Here is a 27,101-nt window from a genome sequence, read left to right on the forward strand (position 1 = left end):
AGAGGAACATTCACACTGACCACATACTTAAAGGGCTGTTTGTAAGAAAAAGATCAAGTGTGCTGGCTGTGTGATTAGGGATGTCTGGTATTCTAGTAGGTAAATAAACAATCTGTGCGAGGTCAATAGTAATTGCAAAGGCCTCAACTCAGTCTCACTCAACCAGCAGGGTCCATGTGACTAAATATCAGAAGATAGCTGGAGTTGTGAACAATGAAATCACCAAGGGAAATTACCTCACTGTCAGGAAAGTTTTATTGGGGAAAGTCAAGTTTCAAAGAGAGGAAGTCAAAAAGTTCCAAGTGATTATGGAGTTGGGAGAATGATAGAGGCAACAGATGAATTTTGGTTCAATTCAATTATGAATGCAAATCCGTGCAGGATTAGCACTGGCACATGATGCAAGAAAGCAAGCTTATATAGCATCAGCCAAAAAAAAAAAAAAAAAAAAAAAAAAAAAACACACCCACCCTTCTCATTTCACCCATCCACTCGCTCCAAACGTTTATCTAGTTCAACCTTAAATCTATTTAAGCTATCAACTTCTACAATGACAGATGGAAGTTTGTTCCAGCAATCAACTACCCGCTGGCTAAAGGCAAAATTCCGCACATCTATCCTACAACTGTCTTTCCTCAATTTGAATTTATGCCCTCTCAGGCAATTATTCTGAGCAAGAGGAAGAATCTCATCAGCATTGAGCATGCTCAAACCATTCAAGGCTTTATACACCTCAATCACATCACCTCGCAGGTGCCTCGTCTGCAGACACTGTAATTTGCAAAACTTAAGCCTTTCTTCGTAAGAGCAACCCTTTGTTCCATTCACTAATCTTGTTGCCCTTCTCTGTACTTGTTCCAACAGATCTACATCTTTCTTAAAATGAGGCCTCCAGACTTGTATACAGTACTCAAGGCATGGCCTGACCATTGCCTTATATAAGGGAATAATCAGCTCCTTATCCCCGCTATTAAAATTCCTGTATATCATTGACAAGATACCAAGAGCTACTCTTCCAGACTGCACAGCTCAGAAAACTTCATATCTGCCTGCACAATTACCCCCAGGTCCTTTTCACTCTCTACCACTGTCAGTGTATACAGTTGATACGTTACTCTGGGTTTACTACTTCCCATATGCACTACTTTATATTTGTCAATGTTAAACTTCAGTTACCACCTCTCAGCCCACCAGCTCAAATTTTCTAGATCTGTTGCAGTAGGGTACTGTCATTAGTGTCATTAACAACCCTACCGACCTTCGTATCGTCTGCAAACTTGGACATTAAGCCTGATATACCATCATCAATATCATTAATAAATACAGAAAAAAACAATGGACCCAACACTGAACCCTGGGGGACTCCACTAATAACATTAATCCACGAAGAGCAGTGTCTATTGATTACCACTCTCTATCTTCTCCCACTCAACCATCCCTTTATCCATAGCAGCAATTTACCTTCAATGCCACACTGATCCATTTTGTGCAGCAGTCTTCCATGTATAACAGTATCAAAAGCCTTTCTAAGATCAAATACATAATATCAAAATTATTCTTTGCATCCAGTTCCTTTCTGACCACATCATAGTATCCAACCAAATTGGTCAGACAAGACTTTCCCTTAACAAACCCATGCTGTGTCCGAGCTATAACTGAAGTCTTGTCCAGATGATCCTGCAGTTCTTCTTTAACTAGTGCCTCCATTAATTTCCCTGGAACAGAAATTAAACAAACAGATCTGTAATTACCTGTGTCTCCCTTTCATCCTCTTTTGTGGATTGGGGTCACATTCGCATCTTGAGTCCATGGGTAACTCCCCTGAGTCTAAGGAAGCTCTCATAATTATGATTAAGGGTTTGCTTATTCCCTTTGCTGCCTCTTTTAATATAACTGGATAGATTTCATCCACCCCCAGGTGCCTTTCTTATGTTTATCTTCAACAATTTTTCCTCCACTTTCCTCTCAGTTATTACAAGATTATCTAGCTTACTTCCAGAGTTTAATACATATCTATCATTCCCCTCCCTGAATAACTCCTCATGTGTGAATGTAGATGCAAAATACTCATTTAGTTTGTTAGCTATCTGAGAAGGATCATCAACAGTTGAACCACCAATATCAAGTGGACCAATCTGATTCATCCCCTTCCTTCTGGAGTTTACATAAGTAAAGAACTCTTTGCTGTTTTTCTTTGCATCTTAATCAGACTTTTCCTGCCTAACCTCCTTTGTGACTTGGTTACAGACCAGCTTATATCTATCATAGGCTTCCATTTCACCCATTAATTTATATGTATCCCATGCATTTTTCTTCTCTGCCACATGTCTAATTAGTTCATCTGACATCCATTTAGGCCTAAATCTTGAACAGTATTTCTTAGTTGGTATGAAAAGCTTAGTAGCTTCCAAGATTTTTATTATTATTATTAGCGTATGGTGCAAGGAAGCCTAAGGCTTATGCTGCACCACCTAAAAAAAATTTCTCAATTACCCTGAGAGAGAGAGAGAGAGAGAGAGAGAGAGAGAGAACAAGAATCAGAAGGGAATCACCAAGAAAGAGAAGAATGGTGATATCCAGCGCTCAGAACCCTGGGTATGCCAAGCCCATACTCACCAGATGTGAGCCCTTGGGGTAGATTAATTCTTTGAATGCTTCCCATTTTGAATTTACTGTTGGTCCCACCATATAGAATTTAACTACTGTCTCAGACCACCATAGTCACCTTTATGAAAGTAAAAACCCTTCCCTTTACCCATGATGGTAGTTGCCTCTTTGAATAAATCCCACTTCAGCACACTGTGATCACTGCCATTTAGTGGTTCCATTATCTGCAGATTCTTAATGTATGAAGAATCACTACTGATAATCAGATCAAGAGTATTACTTCCTCTAGTTGCTCCCCTGAACATGTTAATGTAGAAAACAATCATCCAATAAATTTGTAAAAGCCTTGCTAGTGTGTGAGTGACCAATCCACAAATTCCAGACAATATCTGGGGAATTAAAATCCCCCATTATAAGACACTGATTTACTGGCCCACTCTATTTCTCTGTACAGTTGTTTATTATACTCATCACAATCATTAGGCTTATAACACACTCCTACTCTTAATTTTGCTTTCCCAGTGTTTATGTCACACCAAACTGACTCAACAATGCCCTGTCCAGCCATGTCGATTGGCTGTACTTCCTTGGATTTTATGTGTTTCTTAACCAATAGCATAACCCCTCCTCCCTTCCTATATGTCTATCCTTCCTGTACACATTGCCCAAATTCCAGTTCTCCATTCCTTATATCTGTGTGACACCACATCTCTGTTATCCCAACAATACCTGCCTTTGAAGTTTTGACCAACTCCTCAAATTCATCAAATTTATTTACCAAACTCCTAGTATTGGTGTACACACAAGTATACATGCACCTGTTTCTATTCTTAGCTACCCTAATACAGCCCATGTATTTACTTGTTCCACAATGACTCCCAGCAGTCTCTGGAATTCCTTGCACCTTGTTTTCCAGGCTTGCTGCTCATTTCAATAGAAGCAGTGTAAGAATCACTTTCACCTCTGCCAGCGGCTACTGTTAATTTATTAGTCTGCGTATCCCCCCCAGGCTAGCATCTTTCTGACCCACCTAACTCTGCCTCAATAGCATCAGCAAATATTCTTGCACCCTTTCTATTTAAGTGTATGCCATCCCTGTAGAAGCAATCTCTCCTGTTAACAAGCACAGACCAGTTGAAGAAAAATTTTACCCCTTGCGCAATCTCTCCAGGGCCGAATTGATCGACAAGGCTCTCATCATATAATTTGACAGAATGTAGTAGAGAGATTTTAAGCCCAGAGAAGATCAAAAAGAGGAGTTTCCAAATTACTAAGTCTCTAATGGAAAATATCAGAATTGACATATGCACAAGTACCACATTTGAAGCGAAAGGAATCATACAGAAAATAAACCCAACAACTGAGATGAGCAGTCATTGAATCAACCGATAACTGGGATTCTGTCAGAAAAAGTACATGGGGTTTGGCAGGCTAAGTGGAAATGGACATCTTTGAAATTAGAACTGGGACCACATATATTTGTGAAATCAATGAGTAAGTTTTTGGGAGATTTAGGTCTTTTCACAGATAAGTTTTCTCTATTAGTTTGACAATTCGTGGTGTATTCAGAAGTAAGAAAGGGTACAAGAATTTTCTGTATGAAGTAATGAAATTTTTGGATATGGGTCACACATGGGCAAGAATATACCCAGTTCTTTGGCATAATGTTGACTTGACAATGCCCCCACATACACTCTACTAGCACTCCCTGCAGTCTCTATCTGGCAGAGTAGAGGCAGCGAGATTATACACTGGCTGATCCGAGATTATACACAAGCCTCCTAGAGAGTTACCAATAGGTTTGGTCTGGTGGACTATCTAGTTGCCAGAGCTTTGCTCTGCAGATTAAACATGGGTTCCACTACCTCAAGCCTCCAATAAGCAAAGTGGTGGTATTGCACTGATTGATGAGTCATCTGCCACCTAGTATTTCCTGGTAACACAGAGGGGTGGCATTCCTCCATGTGGTGTGCGTGCCACACCTCGACCCCTGCTTATGTCGGTTTGCACTTGGGTGTTGGGTCCATTATTGTTTTCTGTATTTATAAATAATATTGATGATGGTATATCAAGCTTAATGTTCAAGTTTGCAGACGATACAAAGGTTGGCAAGGTTGTTAAGGACACTACTGACACTATGCTGCTGCAACAGGATCTGGAAAGGTTGAGCAGATGGGCTGAGAGGTGGCAAATGAAGTTTAACATTGACAAATGTAAAGTACTAAATATGGGAAACAGCAACTCCAGAGCAACGTATCAACTCTGTGGTACTACACTGACAGTGGTAGAGAATGTAAAGGACCTGGGAGTAATTGTGCACGCATATATGAAGTTCTCTGAGCAGTGCAGACGGGTTGCAAGAGTAGCTCATGGTATCTTATCAATGATATACAGGAATTTTTCTAGCAGGGATAAGGAGGTGATTATTCCCTTGTATAAGGCAATGGTCAGGACACACTTTGAGTACTGTATACAGGTCTGGAGGCCTCATTTCAAGAAGGATGTGGAGCTGCTGGAACGAGTACAGAGAAGGGCAACAAGATTAGTGACTGGAACAAAGGGTTGCTCTTACGAAGAAAGGCTTAAGTTTTGCAAATTACAGTGTCTGGAGACTAGGCACCGGCGAGGTGATCTGATAGAGGTGTATAAAGCCTTGAATGGTTTGAGTATGCTCAATGCTGATGGGATTCTGCCTCTTGCTCAGAATAATCACCTGAGAGGGCATAAATTCAAATTGAGGAAAGACAGATGTAGGAGAGATGTCCGGAAATTTGCCTTTAGCCAGTGGTAGTTGATTGGTGGAACAGACTTCCATCCCTTGTTGTGGAAGTTGATAGCCTAAATAAATTTAAGGCTCAGCTGGACAGGTATTTCGAACGAACGGAGGGGTGAAGTGGAATTTTTTTTGGCTGATGCTGCATAAGCTTGCTTTCTTGCATCATATGCCTCTACTAATGCTAATGTGGTGTGGGTGCCACACCTCGACCTCTGCTTATGTTGGTTCGCACTTGGGTGGTCACTTCTAGTACACCAGGTGTCGTATTTTGGGACTTGCACATGGGAGTTATACCCAGGGTTATTAACAGTCCCACCATTATGAAGGTGCAGGTGCAGAGGATTTGAATGTCACAGATTGACCAAACTTGACCAAAATTAGATCCACTTGAAATTAAAAAGAAATGAAAAAAAAAAAAAAAAAAAAATCATATATATTTTGTTTTTATTACAATGTACCAACAACATACTAATGCTGTTGGTACATTGTGTGTCAGCAGAGAATTAAGCTAGATGCACAGCTTGGCTTTGTGACCCATCTGCTGAAGCAATTGCCAATCACAATGCTTAATAATTAAAAAAACTTAATAAAACCATGGTGCATTCAGGGCCATCATGCAGCCATACACATTAACAGTAAATAAAAAAAAAAAAAATACGATAAGAAATATGATAACATGCTTTTACTGCAGAAATTTTTATAGAACCCTTTATAAATAATAAAAAAATAATACCCATTAAATTAGTTTTGTCCAATTTACTGTACTTCTGTCATTTGAAATGTAAAATTAGTGCTTATGACATCATTATTTAAAAGCATCTCTGGGAAATGAGAATGAATTCTGTTTATTGTGTAAGTGAGATATTATTGAAGTATCAAATAAAGAAAAAGATGAGTTAAAGCGAGAATGCAGGAAGAGTGGCAAAAGTAACAAGTGGCCAAAATGATAAAATAATTTTTTATTGAGATCCCAGAAAAAAAAAAGAAAAAAGTATTTAGACTAGCTGTTTAAGACTTTATAAAAAACCCCCAAATTCGAAAATTTGGCACCATGATTTTCTAAAAAAATATCTTGGGGAGGACTCCACACCAGATCCCTTCTTTCATAGGAGGCCTTCCTCCGTGTTCTGAAAGTTTATATTTTGCAAAAAAATCCTTGTATATGCCGATATGTTTGTTTAAACTGATAGAGAGCATTGCTGCATCATATATTTTATGAGGCATAATATCCACGCTAAGTAATTTCAATGACAAAAGAAACTACCAATTAACTAGATAATCTTGCCCTCAAAAACAGACAATGCTTCTAAATTCATGGTGGAATTTATTTTCCAATCCACAAACAAAAAGAAAGGAGAGAATAGTAATCAAAATAATTTCAAATTTAAAATGCCAGAGAAGTAACTTAAATTCAGTATTATATCACACTAAGAAACGGAAAGGAAAATTCACATAACCAGCCAGCCAAATTAACCTTTTTATTTTGTAATATTAAATCACAAATTCAAAGATTTTGCTTGCAAAAGAGTGAAAATTCTCTTACCTCAAGTTAGAAATTTGGTCTTCTCATCTACAAATCTCTAAGAGAATTGACAACCAGAAGTTGTGTTAAGCTTTCCCCAAAATGAGATTGCATTCTCGAAGGGAATGAGGTTAAGACCTAGATAAAACAACATTTCATTCTATTCAGTTAATGGTACAACAAATATTTTGTTTTTGTTAAAAAAAAAAAGTTTTATTTATTACAAAAATCTTTTAAACTTGTCTTTTAAAAATTTTAACTATAATTAAACCTGTATGGTTTTTATTAACGTTATTTCAGTTAAAAATAATAAATGAAATTTCGGTTGGTTTGATATATGGTTTGATTAGAAGGTAGGGTTCATCTTCAGCATAGGCAATTTAATAATTTTACATGTTCTGCTCTATTATATCTCAACGCAATTGGTGTGTGTGTGGGGGGGGAAGGATCTCTGAGTTCATCCTTTTATTTACATTTAGGTCTTAACATCATTCCCAATGAAAATTCAATACAATTTTGGAAAGCCTGGTACAACCTTTTGCCACTGACAGCTACATTTGGGATTTGTTGTTGAGTTGGTCAAGCTTCCAACTCTCCCAGATACGGGAGGGTTAAAAAATCATCTTTTTTAAGAAAAATCTTTGACTTGATAATTTAAGATTTTATTATAAAATAAAATATAGGACCAAACCAAACATAGGTGTGGTTCTCTACATGAATTGTCGTTTCCATTTCCTAATTTGAATGAACAGTGGAATAGGTTGCTTATCTGGCAACTCCAATTTGAAATTATTTTAGTTAACACATTCCTTTCTTTTACAATTTTTTTTTCTCTGACTTAAAAACAAATTCTAAAGTAAATCTGAAACAACTTTTTTAAAGTAAGATTATTTATTTAATTGGAAATACTTTTTTGAAGTTTAATTTACTTAATTCCAATAAATATGATATTTATTTTTAAACAGAGTTTAATACAATCATTGGAATTAATTAAATGGAGATTTTTTTATTGGTCATGTTTAATACTGACATTGTTTTGTTGGGATTTTGCTAGTTTTCCTGCTTCCTAAAAGTTATGCAAGAGATCCTGCCAAAGTCAGCTTTCATGTTCATCAACTTCCAGCAATTAAATGAACAGATTTAGAAGATCTCCATGTTTCCATCAACAGTATCCTCCAAGAAAAGAAGTGCTGCCATATGACAAGAAACACTGCACCACAATTACTGTAGCCACGAATACATTATATTCGTGGCTACAGTAATCACTTTATGTAATTTTAAAAACCAAACTTTCCCAACATTTAGATGTGGCTGTATACAAACGTCATTTTGCATTCATTTTTTCAGAATATGTTAACTATGGTAACATTGAAAATATAAAAAAAAACTTTTGTATTCATACTGTCATAGTTATATCAGTATATGCAATGGTTTTAATGCTCATTGCAAAAACAAACTATCTTTATCACAAAGTTGGGTTGGTGTTTTAATACCTTTAAACAAAATGGCATCACCAAAAGTTTAATCTCCTATTTTATTTTTCAGATAAATTCACATATTGGCACTCATAAGGAATTCCTTTGTGTGACAAATAAAATTAAACAGACAAATAAAAACAGTTCCGCTAAGTCATTTATTTTTAACTATCTAAAATTGGAAGTCAAGAGCAGAACAATGGAGTTTCTTATAAATAATAGCAAAAGCACATGTTATGTGGTATTAACAAACACAGAAGGAAACTATCATCAAACAGTTGGGTGAAAATCAAGAATCTTCAAGCAACAACAACTGTTATATTGTGTTTTTCTCTGCTGTGACAGCAGAATATTTTAACTAAAAAAAAAAAAAGTAACAGATTAACCTGAGAGCACCAGATATCCCTAAGCAGAGGATTATTACTACTTCTAAGTGAAAAATGGATGCAAAAGATGTAAGGCTATGACAGATCTTGCATTTTTCAAAAGGTTAATGGATTTATGGATTACTTTAGAAAGAATTAGAGAAAAGGTAATAAGAATAACAGGATGACCAAGATTTGCCTCTGTTTTTAGGAGTAGTTTGGATACTAGCAAATTTATACACTACAGAAAAATTACCAGCAGAATAAGTGTGCAAAAATATGTCACAAAAGTTAGGAGCTGACTTTCTGCTATCATCGTCATTTAAGGTTCTGATTTCTTTATAAAGAAAAATCAAATGGGACACTGAAAAGGTGTTTTTGGTCTGCAGGAGGAGTTTGCTGAGATCACCAATGAAGGAAATAGAGGTGAAGCACAAGGCTAATGTTATCTTCATTCTTTGAGGAAGGTCACAAGAGAACCATTTGTAGGAGGTGAAATAAAGATGAAAAAAAATTAAACAATGTTCTTTTTTATATTCTGGCATGACCACTGTTCACAATTATTTTGACAACAAATGCAATGGTTAACTGTATTTAGCAGTCACATGAGCTCGAAACATCATCCACTTAAATGAGTATGCATTACTACACTCATGCTTGACCATTCAGCTACATCAGGTCTCATGTTCTGCTTATACTCCGGCATGGCTACCAGGTCAGGAGTTTATAGTGAGCCATTTTGACAGTGAATATAATCATTAACCATATTTAGCAGTTATGCAGGCTTGAACCATGGTTCACTCAAATCTGTGTCACTCTCATGTGTGACCACTCTGTTACTTCAAGCCTAAACTACCAATTATAAAAAGCAGGCAGATTGTCATCCTGTCCATTTATTCTTCCTAGTATATGCAATGTCTTAACGTTTGAAAAACAAACTGTCATTATCACAAAGTTGGCTTGGTGTTGTAATACTTTTAAACAAAATGGCATATGTTTAATAGTAAAATACTAAGGTAATCTGTGGTAATGCAAAGCTTGTTCTGCTGTGATCAACAAGACTACATTTACTAGGCAGATAAATTGCTGATTACAAACAAGTCCTTCTATCCTTTCTAATTTTAGAGATTTGGTCATTTCAGGCCATAAAGCAGTAGTGATAAACCAGCAATGACTTTCATCTTTTCATCACTGGTGTATCCCACAAAAAAATAATTAAATTCTGATTTTAATTGAAGCTAATGTTATTGTAGTAGGATTTTAGGAGCATCAGTAACTAAGGCCATATTGTTCCATGTATATAGTCTGTAAATTGTGTGTTCTGAGGTCCATTTTTTGTTTGCTGGACGAAAAACCTTAACATAAAAATTTCTCCCATCATCGATAGGATTTGAACTCAGGTCTAAACCCAGTGTGAGGAGGGTGGCGATTCTACCAACAGTGCTACCCACGAGGGCTAATTGTAGCTAAACTCATAAAAGTGTTTCTGTAAAACTGAGCATCGTGTAAATAGTCTTATGGTGTGATAATGCTACAAATTGCAAAACATTTGTGTTATGCTATTAGTTAATAGCTAGTTAAAACCAAGAACTTTAAAATTTATTATTTAAACGTTAATAACAGAATTAAAATAACCTACTTCTTACTCTGAACTGTAGGATATAATCTTCAGAGGATGAAATGCCAATGCAGTATTGGTTAAAAGAGGGAAATGCAAGTGTGGCATGCTGCCATGGAAGGATAGGAAGCCAACTTGTTTTATGCTTTATATATTTATCATACACATCTGTATCATTATCCCCTCCAAAAAGTGAATAATCCAGTGGTACTTGATGAAACTCCAACTAGAAAATAACGAGGAAAAACTTTACTCCTAACACGCACAACTTCAGCATTAAACTTTTATGTCATTATTAGTATTAAAATATAGTAACATTCACAAATCAGTAATATGATCTAACAAATTCATAGTCTTCTTCATCCATCGAGCAGTCAACTCTGAAAGAAACATGGTTCTACGAATGGAAACCAGAACGTGTCTTATGGCCAGTCCTTCCTGCCTCTGGTCACAGATAAGCATAAGTGATACACTAAAATTTCATTAGAAACAGTGATAAGTAGATTCTGGTCACACATATAAAGAGGACGTTATATATGTGGTCTAAGCTGGTTTATATATAAACCAACTAAATTTGAAAATAAAGTGAAATTCTTTCAAACATAAGAACAGTAATTGAGCCTTGGTTTTTCCATTTAGCACAGGGCAATAGCAGTGTTGTATTCGTTATGATTATGTTGGCAGCCTGTCACTGTTAGAACTAACCTGAGGGGGCATAAACTCAAATTGAGTAAAGACAGTTGTAGAATAGATGAGCAAAAATTTTCCTTTAAAGAAGTGGACAAATTTTTGGAGCGAATGGATGGGTGAAATGGGAAGTTTTTTTTTTTTTTTTTTTTTGGCTGATGCTGTATAAGCTTGCTTTCTTGTATCATATGCCTCTGCTAATGCTAACTTTCCATTTACATATACTTCAATACTTGATGTATGACTATTTGTAAGTAGAATGGCATAAAACAATCAAATTCTGTTTTTAACTGAAGAAAAATAGTCACAGACATATATTATGTTCCAGGAGCCTTATGGCAACTCTTAATAGCATTGATCGATCAGGTAAATTTCAGTTTGAAGACATTAGATCTAATAAGCATTTGTAGAATAGATGTTGGGTATATAGCCTTTTCACTCCTAAAGGATAATTTTAAAATTTTTTTTAAACATTCTTTGTAACAATTCTAAATTCTAAGACTAACATAACATTGCAACTGCTCTGTGCTAAATGGAAAGACCATGGCTCAGTTACTGTTTTTGTTTGAACGAATTTCACTTTCTTTTCGAATTTCATTGGTTTGTATATAAACCAATTTAGACTACATATATAAGATCCTCTTTATATGTGATCAGAATGTACTTATTTCTGCATAATGTCTACGGAAGGACTGACACAGTGGAAGCAGAAAGAAATTCAGATTCAAAAAGAGCATATTCTACACACAATACAAGAAATATAATAGCACAAATCAATTTAGTGTTATAATAATAATTCTAATTCTTGTATTGGTAAAGCAAAAAGAGATCACTTATTTTTATTACAATGGTTAAAGAATAGATCATATGAAGTAGCAAAGCATAAAATTAAAATAAACATAATGAATATGTCCATTTACATTAATATGCAATTTACAAATTTTTATGAATTCAAACTGGAAGAGTGAAAATTTTTAAGCCAAGATACAGAACAAGGTAAAATATTATGATGCAAAGTAGGGCTATTTTCTCCTCTCGTGTTTTTGTTGATGGTAGGATTTAAACTGTTTTGTTAACGCAGTCTTAATACCGGTGGAGTGCTGGAGATGGCTCGCACCAGCTTGTGCGAGTCAATTGTTAAAATTTTAAAGAATTTTGAGCACCAATTGTTAAAAACTGACAATGGCTATAAACTGTAGAGCAGCACATACTTCAATCCACAATGACTAGTGGCATTTGGGCAATAAGCTTGTATATGGTGACACAGAAAATCCAATAGCTACTAAGTTGTTAGAAAATTTTCTTAAAAATCGATATTTGGTACTGTTTCAATCGGAAAATGCAATTATCACTTGACGATGCAATATCTTAAATAAAACAAGTTAATCATCTTAAAATATTTTAGATAAAATTTATTCTATTTGTTGCCAATCTAATAAAAATCAAATTGAGCAAGAAACTATAGCTAACAATGTTGTTGTTATTTGGTTTTTAGGAGCATTAGCAACTAAGGCTATATTGCTCCAGGGATATGCAGTGGTCATTCCCTGACCTTTCCGCATCTTCCGTATTTGGTGGTCAAGGGCTCGAACCCCGGTCTAATCAAGAAGCGTGTGCTACGAACTGCTGCTCCTGCCCATCTGGTTACGGAGGCGCCCATATAGCTAACAAACTTGGTTAAAACTGGTTGAGTACTGGGACCACAATGGGTGCATGTAGTTCATGAGCTGATACTGCTGTATGGCATGCATATCCTGCATTATATGTGCATTTTTCAAGTTCTTCTTATTCTAGTCTGGCAAAAAGATTAGCTAACATTAGTGCAAAAATTAATCAAATGCACAATAGAAGCTTTGGAAAATTTAAAAGTTGATACTGGAAAACATGAATCGCAAGTTGAAGATTTGATTAAATCAGATAAGTTTAAAGATATTCCATTTAATAAAAATAATAAATTCAATGCTCTTCTTAGGAATATGTTACTAGAAAATATAATTCAACACATGAATTTATCTTTTATCAGATAGAAATAACGATGAAAAAATTAAAAATTATTTTGATTTCCTAGAACCATCTACTTGCCCTTGTAAAAATGCTAAAAAGATAGCACTACTGCAATCAGCAGTGCTAAAGCTGAAAGAGGTTTCAGTTTAATCAACATAATTTGTACTAAGGTGAGAAATAGTTTAACAATAGATTACATATTGGATTTAATATGTTATAGGCCTAATGACTCGAATGAGTACAATGAACAATTGTACAGAGAATTGTATAGAGTGGGCTAGTAAATCAGAATGTCTTATAATGGGAGATTTTAACTTCCCAGATATTCACTGGAATTTGTGGGTTGGTCAGTCGCACATTAGCAAGACTTTTGTGGATTTATTGGATGATTGTTTTCTGCAGCAGCATGTTCGAGAGGCAACCATAATACTCTTGATCTGATTATCAGCAGTGATCATTCGTGTTTTAAGAATTTGGAGATAAAGGAACCACTAGGTGGCAGTGATCAAAGTGTACTGATGTGGGATTTACTTAAAGATATAATTACCATAAGAGGTAAAGAAAAGGGTTTCTGCTTCCGTAAAGGTGACTACAGTGATCTCAGACAGTTTTAAATTCTGTACAGTGGGACCAACTGATGATGTTACTAACAGCAAAAGCAAATTCTAAGTGGGAAGCATTCGAGGAATTAATCGTGGAGGCTACTAAATGTTTCATACCTATTAAGAAATATTGTTCAAGGTTTAGGCCTAAATGGTTGTCAAATGAACTAATGAGACTAACAGGCAGAGAAGAAAAATGCAATTATATGCATATAAATTATCAGGTGACACTGAAGCCCAAGGCAGATATAAGTTAATCTGTAATCAAGTCACAAAGGAGATTAGGCAAGTGAAGGCAGATTACAAGAATCCTTTGGCAAAGAATGCTAAGAAAAACAGCAAGGATTTCTTAATTATATAAACACTAAAAGAAAGGGGACGAATTAGATTGGTCCACTTGATATCGATGGTTCCACTGTTGATGATCCTGCACAGATAGCAAACAAACAATGGGTATTTTGCACCTACATTAACACGAGGAGTTATTCAAGAAAGAAAATGCCAGAAGGTTATCAAATTGTAGCAGGGTGCTTAATGATTTTGTAATAACGAGAGCAAAGTGGAGGAGAAATTGAAGTTAAACATAAGAAAGGCACCTGGGGTGGATGGGATCTATCCAGTTATATTAAAGGAGTCAGTAAAGGAACTAAGCCAACCCTTAGCCATAATTATGAGAGCATCCTTGGACTCAGGGGAGGTCCCCACCGACTTGAGATGTGTCAATGTATCCCCAATTCACAAAGGGGGATCAAAGGGTGACACGAATAATTACAGACCAGTTAGTTTAACTTCTGTTCCGGGTAAAATAATGGAGTCACTGTTTAAAGATGCATTGCAGGATCATCTAGACAAGACTGCAGCAATAATTCAGACACAGCATGGGTTTGTTAAGGGAAAGTCTTGTCTGACAAATCTGATTGGATACTACATGGTGTGCAAACTTTAAGGACAGTCAGGTTTTCACCTGTAGCTTCTCATAGGAGTGGCCTGGATATGGGAAAAGCACACCAAAGGAACCTCATGAGGTACAGAAATGATGAAGGAAACAATACCGACATAACAACGGAAACAAAACGGTACAGAGGTACTTTATTCAAAAATGGCAACACAACACTTGCTGCCATGATACAGATGCATCACTGCCAAAGATGGAACAAAGGAAGAGGTGGCCATATGGTGGTGCAAAGCCTGCATCGACATTAGGGGTGGCCATATCTCCTTAGTAGGAGATATGGCCACCCCTAATGTCGATGCAGGCTTTGCACCACCTGTCAATACTTAGAACCGGTGCTCTTTTTTTGGGATGGTATGCAACTGTACTCCATACCGGCACCTTTATTAACAGTGAAGTGTGACATTTGGATGCAGTGCACTCCGAAATTTATAATATTCCATAAATTTTTTTTACATGTTTACCTATTATTCAAATAAGCTTAAAATTATTGAAATTTGCATTTTTTACTGTCTATTGCTAAGATATTTCTATATAAAACTGTATAACCATTTTTATAATTCTAAATTACTCAGTCAGACCTCTGTTTAACAAAGTCCTTTTATAGTGAATTATTTTGACTTCTCCTTGGAAGTTACATTTAAAATACTTTAAGTTGAGCAAAGAAAATTTTCATATGGCGAACGGATTAGGAGTGAATTAACTCGGTATGCACTTTTCACATTTCTGGCGTTAAGGCAATTAGTCCTGCTGGCGAATTAAGAGAGCTAAAGCATTCTACAACTTAGTGGTACCTGGTAAAACTTATTCGACCACCTGCCCCTCATGCGGAGGAGTCGCGCTAGTCAAGAGTGAACAGATCAAGGTATATTCCCAATGGGCTCTGGCCAATCTTCTACTGCAGTGGTGGCCAACCTTTTCCCGTACAGTGGCCATATTCAAAAAAAATTCAAAGAAAGTATTTGAAAATTTTATTAAATACAATACACAATTACATTTACTGAACAAAACAGTTAATGAGAGTTTTTTTTTCATAAATAATAAAATTTTAAATGCTGTTTTCTGTTTTAGTTCACTTTCCTCGCAGATGTAGGTTGGACACCTCTGTGAATCAACAGTAAGGGCCCCGTTCGAGAATTACAAAAGTGATTTTCTTCTACACCGACAAATAACCATCTGTTGTTTCACGGAAGTGCGTCATCCACATTTTTCAATAAATTTTCCCTATCTCTGTTTACATGGTCACAGTACCTGAATATCCAAATGACACCGACATTTTGGACAGTTTCAAAAAAAAAAAAAAAAAAAAAAATCAAATTTAAGAACTAGTGACAATACCGATGACGAGAGAAGGAAAACAAGGACAACGAAGGTATTAAACCTTCTAAACATGAATTGTTGTAATTTGGTGAAAGCGAAGCTAGAAAATTGTCAATTAGGTTACAGTTAAATGAAACAGATGCAATTCGTGGATACCTAATTGATAAGGTTTCAGAAGAATTGAAGAATTTGATGAACTCTCTGAGCATGATACCAATTTGACTGAGTGAATGTAAATGAGGATTTCACAAATGAATCTGATCGCCAGCCCAACCAGCCCTTCGTTGATGACAAAAACAGTTTCTTCATTACTGTGTTTTAAAATTGTAGGCTCACTGCTAACCCGCTTCGATCCAGCAAAATATGTCAATTCATGGCTGCTTCGGAAATGTCATTCAACAACTGACACAGAAAGAGAAAGAAAAGAAGTCGACATAGGACAGGGGTCGGCAACCTGTGGCTCGCGAGCCACTTGCAGCTCTTTTACCACGTAACCGTGGTTCTTTAACTTTACAGCTTTAAGAGGACTTAAAAATCAAGGACATGTGGAGTGCAAATAAAATGCCTTAAAATTTGAAATTGAGGATTTGGAGAGGCAAAAGGCTGCCCTTGCAATTCTATACAAATGGACGGCGATAGATGAGTTTAATATATATTAAACAATAGATGATTACCAGACTCATATAAATTTGAAAATAGTTGCGTTTGGACTCCTCTCAGTTTTTGGTTTGATTCTGCGAGAAAATATTTTTGAACATGAACTATATTAAAAATAAATCAAGAAACCGTCGTCTGAACAATGTGAGCATGTTTAAAGCTCAGCATGTTTAATTACGACAAACTTGCATGATGTTGAGAGACTTGCTCAAGAAGTTCATCAGCAAAAGTCACATTAATTTGTACCTAATTGGGTGTTTGTTACGTTTTTTCAGTATTAATAAATAATATTTCAATATATATATATATATATATATATATATTTTTTTTTTTTTTTTTAATAAACACCTTCCCACTCTATTCGATTTCTTAAACAACTCTTGCCTCCCCCCCCTCCACCCAACTTGAGCTGAGGCTCTTCGGATTCTCTCTCTCATTTTTTTAATTAGATCAAAAATGGCTCTTCACTTAAAAAAGGTTGCCAACACCTGGCATAGGGTGTTGGATAAAGAACTTAATAAAAATTTGGAATATTCTACAAAATCTTTGTTATGAAATTAATTTTACTTATGTTAATTATTTTTTACTTATTTTACTCACATTTTACTTATTTTTTTATATACTTGAATAATAAATTTATGCTTAATAAACTGTGTTAATATACTTAATTTGTTGCTCTTATTCTAAAAACATTACTACTAAAGTAACAATATCAGAAAAAAAAAAAAAATTTAGAGTACTTTTCATATCCTTTTAATTTTCAATTTTTCCTGATAGCAAATAATGAGTACCGGAATCAATTTTTTTACAAAAAAAGCACTGCTTAGAACAATGTTGTTGATAAGTTCTTGTGGTAACATCGCCCATTACTTTGTCAGCGCCATCTTCAGCTGGTGAACATTTTCTGGTGGGTGTGGATGTGCCGCTAGGTGTCTCCCCAGAGTGTCCCATATGCGTTTGATGGGATTTAGATCGGGGGAAATGGGCAGGCCAATCCATACAAACAATGTCCTCACTTTCCAAAAGCATATCAAAAGCTGCAGTGCGATGGAGTGTGACGTTATCATCCATAAACACAAACTCAGGGCCAGTGGCACCTTGGAACAGACGCACATGGGGAAGGATTACCTCGGTATAGCAGCATGCATTGGTTACAGTACCGCCATCCAGTATCTGGAGTTGTGCACGCCCATCTAAAATAATGCCTTCCCAGACGAGAACACCTCAACCGCCATATCGATCCCTTTCAGTTATGTTTGCGGGGTGATACTGTGTGCCAACCTCTAGCCAGATTGGCTGATCCAGAATTGCTGCTGAGACTGAATCTACTCTCATCAGTGAAGAGTATGTTAAATAAAGATTTTGGTGTTGTAACCTTTAGAAAGTGTTGGTCCTTAAGTTTTGCACACCAGTGTATGATGTGGTTACAAAGGAACTGGATGCAAAAAATAATTTTGATATCATACATACTTGGATTTCAGGAAAGATTTTGACACTGTTGCGCAATGAAGACTACTGTACAAATTGGAGCAGAATGGTATTAAGGGTAAGTTGCTACAATGGATAAAAGGGTGGTTGAGTGGGAGAAGATTTTCAGCATATGTTTCATTGGTCCCTGGGAAGATTTTAAGCCTGATTTCACTTCTATAACCACCACCCTCATTTGAACATAATTTCTTTAAAATATTAATTTGTTCTCATTTTAACTTTATTGGCCAACACTAGGTTAAAATTCTTGTCAAAAATTAAATCAGGATTTAAAAAAAATAATCATATAAATTCATAAAAAGAAACTGTCATTAGTTTTTTTATAATAGCATCCTCTGCATCTATTTATGTTCTTCAATTTCAGCTTTTGTAAGCCCGAATCTTTTTCTACATTTAGTTGAAAACAAAGATAAGAGATGTATTGTACTGTATTGCATGTATTGGAAAAATTGAAAAAATTTGATTGAAGTGACTTACAAAACATATATATGTACATAATCCCTAGAACTCACATAAAAAATGCAGATCTATAGATGTACTCTTGAAATTGTTAATTATGATAGCCATTATAACAATACTTGACTGTAACAAAGTCAATATTAGAAACAAATGATTTCATTCTGATGTACTGTACAAGCAGAATTTTAATATGGTAAATAGTATATACAGGAAAGACAGACAAAATGAGAGGAGGAGATATTACACTTTTAACTGAAGGACAATCAGTTAAGAGTATATCTAACAGATGAGATCTGTCCAGATACTACTGAATCAACCTGGTGTAAAATAAGTAAAGGAAAAGCAAAACTGGAATTGAGAACATACTACAAACTAAGTTATGAATACAATAAAAATTTACAAAAATAAATGGAGGGAACAAGCCGAACAAGCCGTGGAAAGTTAGTTATGGTGATATAAATGTATCACCATAACTAACTTTCCACGATGAACTCACTCATACAGCAGTAGTACATTTGTTGACTAGTTAGATATCTGCATGTTAATCAACTTGTTAGAGATGCCACATAGGAAAACAATATTCCCGACTTCCTTTTTACCAAGGATTCAACTGATAATGAGAAGTATGAGTGGTAATCATAATGTAGCAATGTGGAACATACATCTTAAGAGAGCAATAATCGTATATATTCAATTTCAGTTTTGGGGCATTTTTGTACTTCTAAAGACCAATATTTGGCCATCAAGGCTTGGGCTTATGGACTCTTAAGAGATAACAGCCTTATCTATAGGCTGACCAAAATTGCTAATATTGTTTTAATATAAAACAGCACCAAGAGAAAAGGAAAATTCAATATTTATTTAAATTTCAAGGAATCATCATGACAGCTGTTTTGACATTTACTTGTCTCTCAATAGGTGCCTATATTTAGCAAAGATATATTAACTTCTGTCGTGTGTTTAACTGCAATTTTTTTTTTTTTAAATGAAAGCAGCACTCTGCTACTCAACTTGAGATGTTATATCATTCACCAGTTGGCATAAGTTTGCTAACAGAGGCCATTCATTGATGAAAACCTACTAAATGTTGAAATGGCTCTTGCAACGGTGCTGCCAGTTTTAAATAAATAACAGATTTATCTTTTTGGTAATGCTATTTAGATTAAAACAATACCAGCAATTTAGGTCAATTCATTGCCTAAATTTCTGGTATTGTGTGCTGTCTCTAATTGTGAAAATGAGCAAAAGCTTTGATAGTCAAAACAACGTATCACTGTAGGGCCTAAACTGTCTCTGAAATAGAAACTGAACAAAGAAATACCCACAATTTTCAAATTATTCCAAATGCTGTAGCGAAATATAACCCTGCAATCAAAAGAGATAATCTTGAAGGGAAGGGTTTCACTTTTTGCAAGAGAATTATGAATTCTGGTATTTGAATTCTATTCAATGGGAACAGTTGGCCATTAAGGTTTCGGCTTGTACTCTATTAACAGATAACAGCATTATATATGGGCTTACAAAATTGCTAATATCATTTTAATATAAAACAGCACCAAGAGAAAAGGTAAATCCACTATTTATTTAAAATTCAAGGCATCATCTGTGACAGCTGTTTTACTAAGTGAAACAAATGCTAAATGAGAAAAAAAAAAAATAAATAAATAAAAGCTACTCATTGTCCCATATACCTTTAAGCATTACTGTTACAGGCTCAGACCATATTGAATAACTACCAAACAGATTAAGTTAATAACATAAAAGAAAGTTTCATAAGACGAACATAAATTGTACTACAGGCTTACAGTGGTTTTAGGAGTTGGCTAATTAATGTTCTTTAGTAATTTGAACAAGCTACATTCACAAATGACATTGATTTTTCATTATTATATAGGATTTTTTACTATATAATATCTTTATAAATACACCATAGTTAACCTATAAATTTGAACTACGTATGTAGCGTAAAAGGCATTTTAATTGTATCTCGTATTGTGGCTGCCTTTACGAGTTAGCTGCTATTGCACTACTTCAAATAAACAACGCTTCTCTAGTAGAGAAGACTACTGTTATTTATTTTTCAGAGGATACCACCACCCAGGTAGGTACCTGCCCGCCCACTGATGATGAAGCCCAATAGCTTCAAAACGATCATCTGGGCGGTGGTATCCTCTGAAAAATAAATAACAGTAGTCTTCTCTACTAGAGAAGCGTTATTTATTTGAAGTAGTGCAATAGGAGCTATCTCGTTGTGAAGGCAGCCACAATATAAGATACAATTAAAACGATGTCTTTTATGCTACATACTTAGTTCAATTTTATGGGTTAACTATGGTGTATTTACACTGATATTATATAGTTAATTATCAAAACCCATAAGGATTATGCCTTGTGCATTTCGTTTTCAAAATTATATTTTACAAAATGTCATATACTTTGTTTCTGAATGTTTTGTAAGTGTAATAATAAAAAAAGCAATATCAAAAATGATACTGCACTTTAATTATTAAATGTTGATGTGCTCAAAAGCCAATAATTAGACATCATGAAAACAAACAGTAAAAAACAAAATACTTACATATGCACTTTTCCATATATATAGTATTGACTTTGTTTCTCCTTTATAACAGTATATATCAAGTGATATTTCCTTTTTAAGATTCCTGTAATAATAACCAGGCTGGAGCCATATAGCCTTTATATCTAGAATATAACAACATTAATTAGCTTAAAGAGTGAGCTACTTACAATAGAACCTTATATTAATTATGATATCACAATAAAGGATTTTGTTAATTATAAGTAAATTTACAAGTTATGCAAATGCATCAGATCTGCTTGCAGCTAATTACTAAACAGTTATAAGATTGGCATCATTATGTATATCTCATATTGTGAATACCTTCACAATGAGTTGCCATGATATTGCATTACCTTGAATAAGTAACTCTTCACCACAGGAGAAGACTATTGTTGCTTATTCTCAGAGGATGCCACCACCCAGACGGCACTGTTTTGGAGCTGACTGGCTCCTCTTCTGTGGGTGGGTAGGTAGGCACCCTGGTGTTGCAATGATGGCAAGGCAGTTGTGAAGTATAACTCCACAATATGAGAGAGGCCTGGATGGCGTATAGTAATTTGAATTGCACCATCAGGCATCTCTCATATTGTGGAGTTATACTTCGCAACTGCCTTGCCATCATTGCGACACCAGAGTGCTTGCCCACCCACAGAAGAGGAGCCAATCGGCTCCAAAACGGTGCCATCTGCTGAGAATAAGTAACAATAGTATTTTCCTATGGAGAGTTACTTATTCGAGGTAGTGCAATATCATGGCAACTCGTTGTGAAGGTATTCACAATATGAGATATACATAATGATGCCGATCTTATAACTATTTAGTAGTTGGCTGCTGCAAGCAGATCTGATGCATTTGCACTAACTTGTAAGCATGTTAACTCACTAGGCAACTTGAGGCTTTTGCCCTAAAATGCAACGTAATTACAAGTAAGTTGTAATTTGTAATTGAGCAGTTGTTGAGTGGGTTCGAGCATAGAATTTTGCGAAAAGTCTTTGGGGCCCATTAAAGATATTGATGGATCCTGGAGGATCAGAATGAACCATGAACTTGTCAATTTTATTCAGGATGTGGACATCAGATTTGTGAAGAGGCAGAGACTTGCCTGGTTGGAACATGTTATGAGAATAGATGATAGCAGAACAACTAAGAGGATAATTAAATGGAAACCTACCAGTAGGAGGGCAAGAGGAAGACAGGAAAAGATGGATGGATGATGCAGAAGAGGACTTAAAGATCATGAGAATAAGAAGTTGGAGAAGTTTGACTTCTGGGAGGGCTTACTGGTGGAACATTGTTGAGAAGGCTAAGACCCACCTGGGTTAAAATGCCAGAAGAAGAACAAGAAATTGTAATTAGCAAAAGAAAACCTCGAAACCTGAAACTTCATGCACCTACTAAAGAAATTGTGGGGGATATGGATCATTTCAATGTTATTAAATGAATTAATTCTTTCTATGAGTTAATAAAATTTCTCATTTCTAAGTGTACCCTTTTTCAAAATGATTATCTACAGTATTGAAAAAGGGTGCTACTTTCAATATTGAGTAAGGCCAGGCATACACTGGCAACTAAACTGTTGCAGTAATAAGTCATAATAATGCTATAAACGAAGGAAGGCCAAAACTGTCGCTTTACCATCTGAAAAAGTTAACTGAAATAATTGTAAATCAATTATAAAACCTGTGATATTAAAATTGGCATAAATTAATATCTGTGATATTACAAAGACTGACTTACAATGAAAACTGATGGTGGCACAATCAGAACACATATACTTCAATGGAAAAGTTGCTAGTGTTTGTGCTATTTCTTCCAGTTGAATAACTGGACTTCACAGACAGTATGTTTATGTGCCTTTCTCCTTAGAATGAGGGAAGTATAATGCAAAATTATGTATGTCTGATTAAGAGTCAAGATGCCATCTGCATTTAATTTCCTCAATCAGGTCTCCTTGCAGGTGGAGATGCAATTTTATTACTATTTTAAATTATTTCATGTTACTGTGACATTTTGTAATTTTAATGTATTAATTATTTACAATAGGTTGAATGTTTGACTGTATTTATAACACAAGCATTGTATGTATTTTATACTGTTTTGTGTGAAACAAATTTAATGTTTTTTTTTAATATGAGCATTTAGGCAACTACTGAGAAAGAATTTTTTAAAATATTTCCTTAATGAGTATTGGCAGTTTCAACAATCTGCTATTAATTTTTGGACTGTAGATTTTTTTTTTTCTCTCTCAGAAAATAAATTACTTTTACAACAGACATGGCTTTGTGATAAAAACAGCTAGCAACTGTCTCATCACCAGTTTGAGCATGTTACTGAACTTATTCAAACATGTGCAACTCATTTCATACAGGCAACAGGTCCACTGCCTCAAGGATGGAGCATGCTGTATCTTTTTAGCTGCTGAAATGAAAAAAAAAGAAAAAAAAAAAAAGGGGAAAAAAAATGCCTGTGCTTACAATGAAAACTAAAAAAATTAAATAAAAGTTGTATTATTCAATACACTTCCTCCACTAATGCCTGAAATACTCGACAAAAGTTTTGTGGTTGGCGTTGTGGCACTAATGTCCTGACGACCACTTCATCTGACAAGAAGTGATATCCTCTTAGTGCATCTTTTAGTAGCAAAAAAGGTAGAGGATGGAGTATTACCCCAAACCTCATTTCCTGTATTTGATTCACAACAGAATAGGTGGAATTCCATAGGTGTGCACTTGTAGGCATTATCATGTTGCATGCACACACCCGAAGTCAGCAAATCATGTTTCATTTAAATTACTGGCTTAAAATTACACAGAATTACTGTGTAATAACACTAGAATATAGTGCACAACACTTCCCTGACTAATGCTTGGGTAGTAACTTTTTTTTTTTTTTTTTTTGTCTAGGTGAGCATGTACAGTGCCATTCTGAACTTCTGCATTTGCTTTCTGGTACATAATAAAGAATCCAGGATTAATCTGCTGTCACTATGTGTTCTAAGAATGTGTCTCCCCGATGCTCATACCATACAAGAAGCATGGAACATACATGAAGTCTTTTCTCCTTCAGCACTGGTATTAAATGTCGATAAAATGCCATCAAGCTTTCAGCTGCCCACATCAATGCCAGAGCTTGCACCTGGTTATCAGGCAACAAAGTGGCAACTCCCAAGGCAGAATGTTCTGGTCCCACAGGAGCTAGTTGCTGTTGTAGGTGACTACTGTCAGGAAAATGGGAAAAAATTATCCAAAAAAGAATAGGTGGAACAGGACCACGGTATGCCGGTCAGGGGCAAAAGTTGATGACGTAGGTAGAGCAGATATCTTTTAAGGGCACAAAAGGAGATATCGTTGTACATGTTGGCACAAATGACATTAAGAGTAGATCTACAAACTTACTTAACAAGTACAGGGCAATATTGAAAAAAAGCCACAAGTTAGGGTTAAATTTGAAAGTGACTGCAATTCTACCCAGACATGATAGGAGGGAGTATATGATGAAAGCCTTGTCAAACAGTTCAGCCCTGGAGAGATTGTGCAAGGCTCATGGGGTAGAACTTTTCTCAATGCAGTCTGTGCTCATTAACAGGAGAGACTGCTTTTACAGGAATGGGATACATTTAAATAGAAAGAGTGCAAGAATATTTGCTGATGCTATCGAGGCAGTGTTAGGTAAGTCAAAGTTATGCTCTTAGTTAATTAATAGTTAACGGAGCAGCAATATGTAGCCCACATAATCGAAGTCTTTCTTCATATGGTTGCCCTTATTCTGATCTCACCATGCAAGTAGTTAAGAAGCACATAAAATCCCAGGCAGTGCATCCAGTTGACATAAGTGACCAGTGCAATGTTGAGTCATTTTGGGGTGACATAAGCACTGGGTAAACAAAAATGAGATTAGAAGTGTGTTATAGGTCTAATCACTGAGAATACAATGAACAGCTGAAAAGAAATAGAGTAGGCCAGTATATCAATGTCTTATAATGGGGGATTTTAACTTTCCCAATACTGACTGGATTTTGTAGGTTAGTCACTTGCAGACAAGCATGACTTTTGTGGATTTATTGGATCAGTTTTCTACAACAGCATGTTAGAGAAGCAACAAGAGCAACAATAATCTCTTGATCTGTTTAAAACCAGTGATTATTCATGCATTAAGAATCTGTAGATAAAAGAACCACTAGGTGATAATGATCACAGTGTACTGATTTGGGATTAACTGAAAGATGTAACCATAAATAAAGAGGGGGGGGGGGTTGCTTTTGTAAAGGTAACCAAAGTGGTTTCAGACAGTTTTTAAATTCTATACAGTGGGACCTGATGATGTGACCATCAGCAGATTCCAAACGGTAAGCGTTTAACAAATTAATCACAGAAGCTACTAGGCTTTTCGTACCAACTAAGAAATGCTCTTCAATGTATAGCCCTAAATTCAAGATGTATAAGGCCTCGAATGGTTTGAGCAGGCTCAATGCTCCACTTGCTCAGATTAGTCGCCTGAGGGAACATAAATTTAAATCGAGGAAAGACAGTTGTAGAATAGATGTGCAGAAATTTGGTGACTTCTTGAATTCTTTATAAGACAGAAGTAGACAAACAATTGGAGTGACTGGATGGGTGAAATGGGAAGGTTTTTTTTTTTTTTTTTTTTGGCTGATGCTATTATTTTCTGATTATGTTATTTTGAGCATCTGTTTAGTCTTTTCTAGCTATTTTGACACTCACTGTCAAAATAGCAGTAAAGCATCCAAATGTACACAAAAATACACTCGCTTCTTTCGTTAGCTTCTAATGAAACCTAACTCAAATGTCAGGTTAAAAAAAAACAAAAAAATATACATATATTCTCCAAATGTTAAATATATGTACATTTTTCCCACTTACTTTTTTCTTCATATCCTAACGCAGCTGACAAAAACGCCATAAACACGATTAAAATAAACACACTGAAATTGACCGCCATAATTTACAAATATCTAAAAGCTTCTGAAGAAGAAGTATTTTAAAAATCCTTCATTTATATGAAAAAATTCGCCTAAATATAGCATTTGGCTATCTTCAAATAGTAACTGGAACGAAAATTTGGCATTCGAAGTAAGAAACTACAACGGTCATTAACAGTTTAAAAAAAAAATCAAAGACATGGTATTAATGCATATAGCAATAATTCTTATTTTCACCCAAAGAGGAAGTCGGGGAGGATTAAAAACATTTCTTAAGAGATAATTATACTTGAGAATCGCCAAAAGAAGTTTAAATTAAACATGACTAAAAAAAAATGTTTTTATCTAAGAGTATGAAACTATTATTATTAAAGATTTATGAGATTTTCATATTGCTAGTAGTGCAATAAATATTGTCCCCCCCAAAAAAATGGTTGCCAAATATGCTCATACAAACAGGAGTGAATTGTCAATGGTTTATATACAAGGACGGATTTATCGAAGTGCAGTAGAGCGGCTACTCCAAGTCCTCAAGATCACGCGGCTCCAGGAACAATGTCATTACTATTAGTAGTACAGGACCCTCGCGACCATTAGCACTAGTAGAGGTATGCAATGCAAAAAAGCAAGCTTATATAGCACCAGCCAGGGGGGGGAAACTTCCCATTTCAGTAATCTATTAACTCCAATTGTTTGTCTACTTCTGTCTTATAAAGAATTCAAGAAGTCACCAAATTTCTGCACATCTATTCTACAACTGTCTTTCCTCAATTTAAATTTATGTTCCCTCAGGCGACTAATCTGGGCAAGAAGAAGAATCCCATCAGCATTGAGCCAAGTCCTTATTCACTTCAATCATATCACCTCACAGGTGATAGTCTCCACACACACACACACACACACACTGCAATTTGCAGAACTTAAGTCTTTCTTTATAAACGCAACCCTTCGTTCCATTCACCAATCTCGTTGCCCTTCCTCTCTGTATTCGTTCCAGCAGCTATATATCCTTCCTAAAATGAGGCCTCCAGATCTGTATACAGCCTACG

The 27,101-nt window shown here is 35.5% G+C and overlaps 1 protein-coding gene across 1 annotated transcript in view; it reads right to left on the reverse strand.

The window, feature by feature from the left end:
* Positions 1 to 26,090, reverse strand: part of Nemp (Nuclear envelope integral membrane protein) — a 68,592-nt gene extending 42,502 nt beyond the window's left edge. The window contains exons 1-3 of the mRNA XM_090385654.1: positions 25,994 to 26,090; positions 21,111 to 21,235; positions 10,385 to 10,589 (exon numbers count right to left, since the gene is read on the reverse strand). Coding sequence (XP_090241780.1) covers positions 10,385 to 10,589; positions 21,111 to 21,235; positions 25,994 to 26,072 — 409 coding nt within the window. The 5' untranslated portion in view covers positions 26,073 to 26,090. The remainder of the gene's footprint in view (positions 1 to 10,384; positions 10,590 to 21,110; positions 21,236 to 25,993) is intronic.
* Between the last annotated feature and the right edge of the window lie 1,011 nt (positions 26,091 to 27,101).

Source organism: Mastigoproctus giganteus, chromosome 1 (assembly GCF_048544385.1).
Source record: "Mastigoproctus giganteus isolate SK-2022 chromosome 1, ASM4854438v1, whole genome shotgun sequence".
NCBI classification, from domain to species: domain Eukaryota; kingdom Metazoa; phylum Arthropoda; class Arachnida; order Uropygi; family Thelyphonidae; genus Mastigoproctus; species Mastigoproctus giganteus.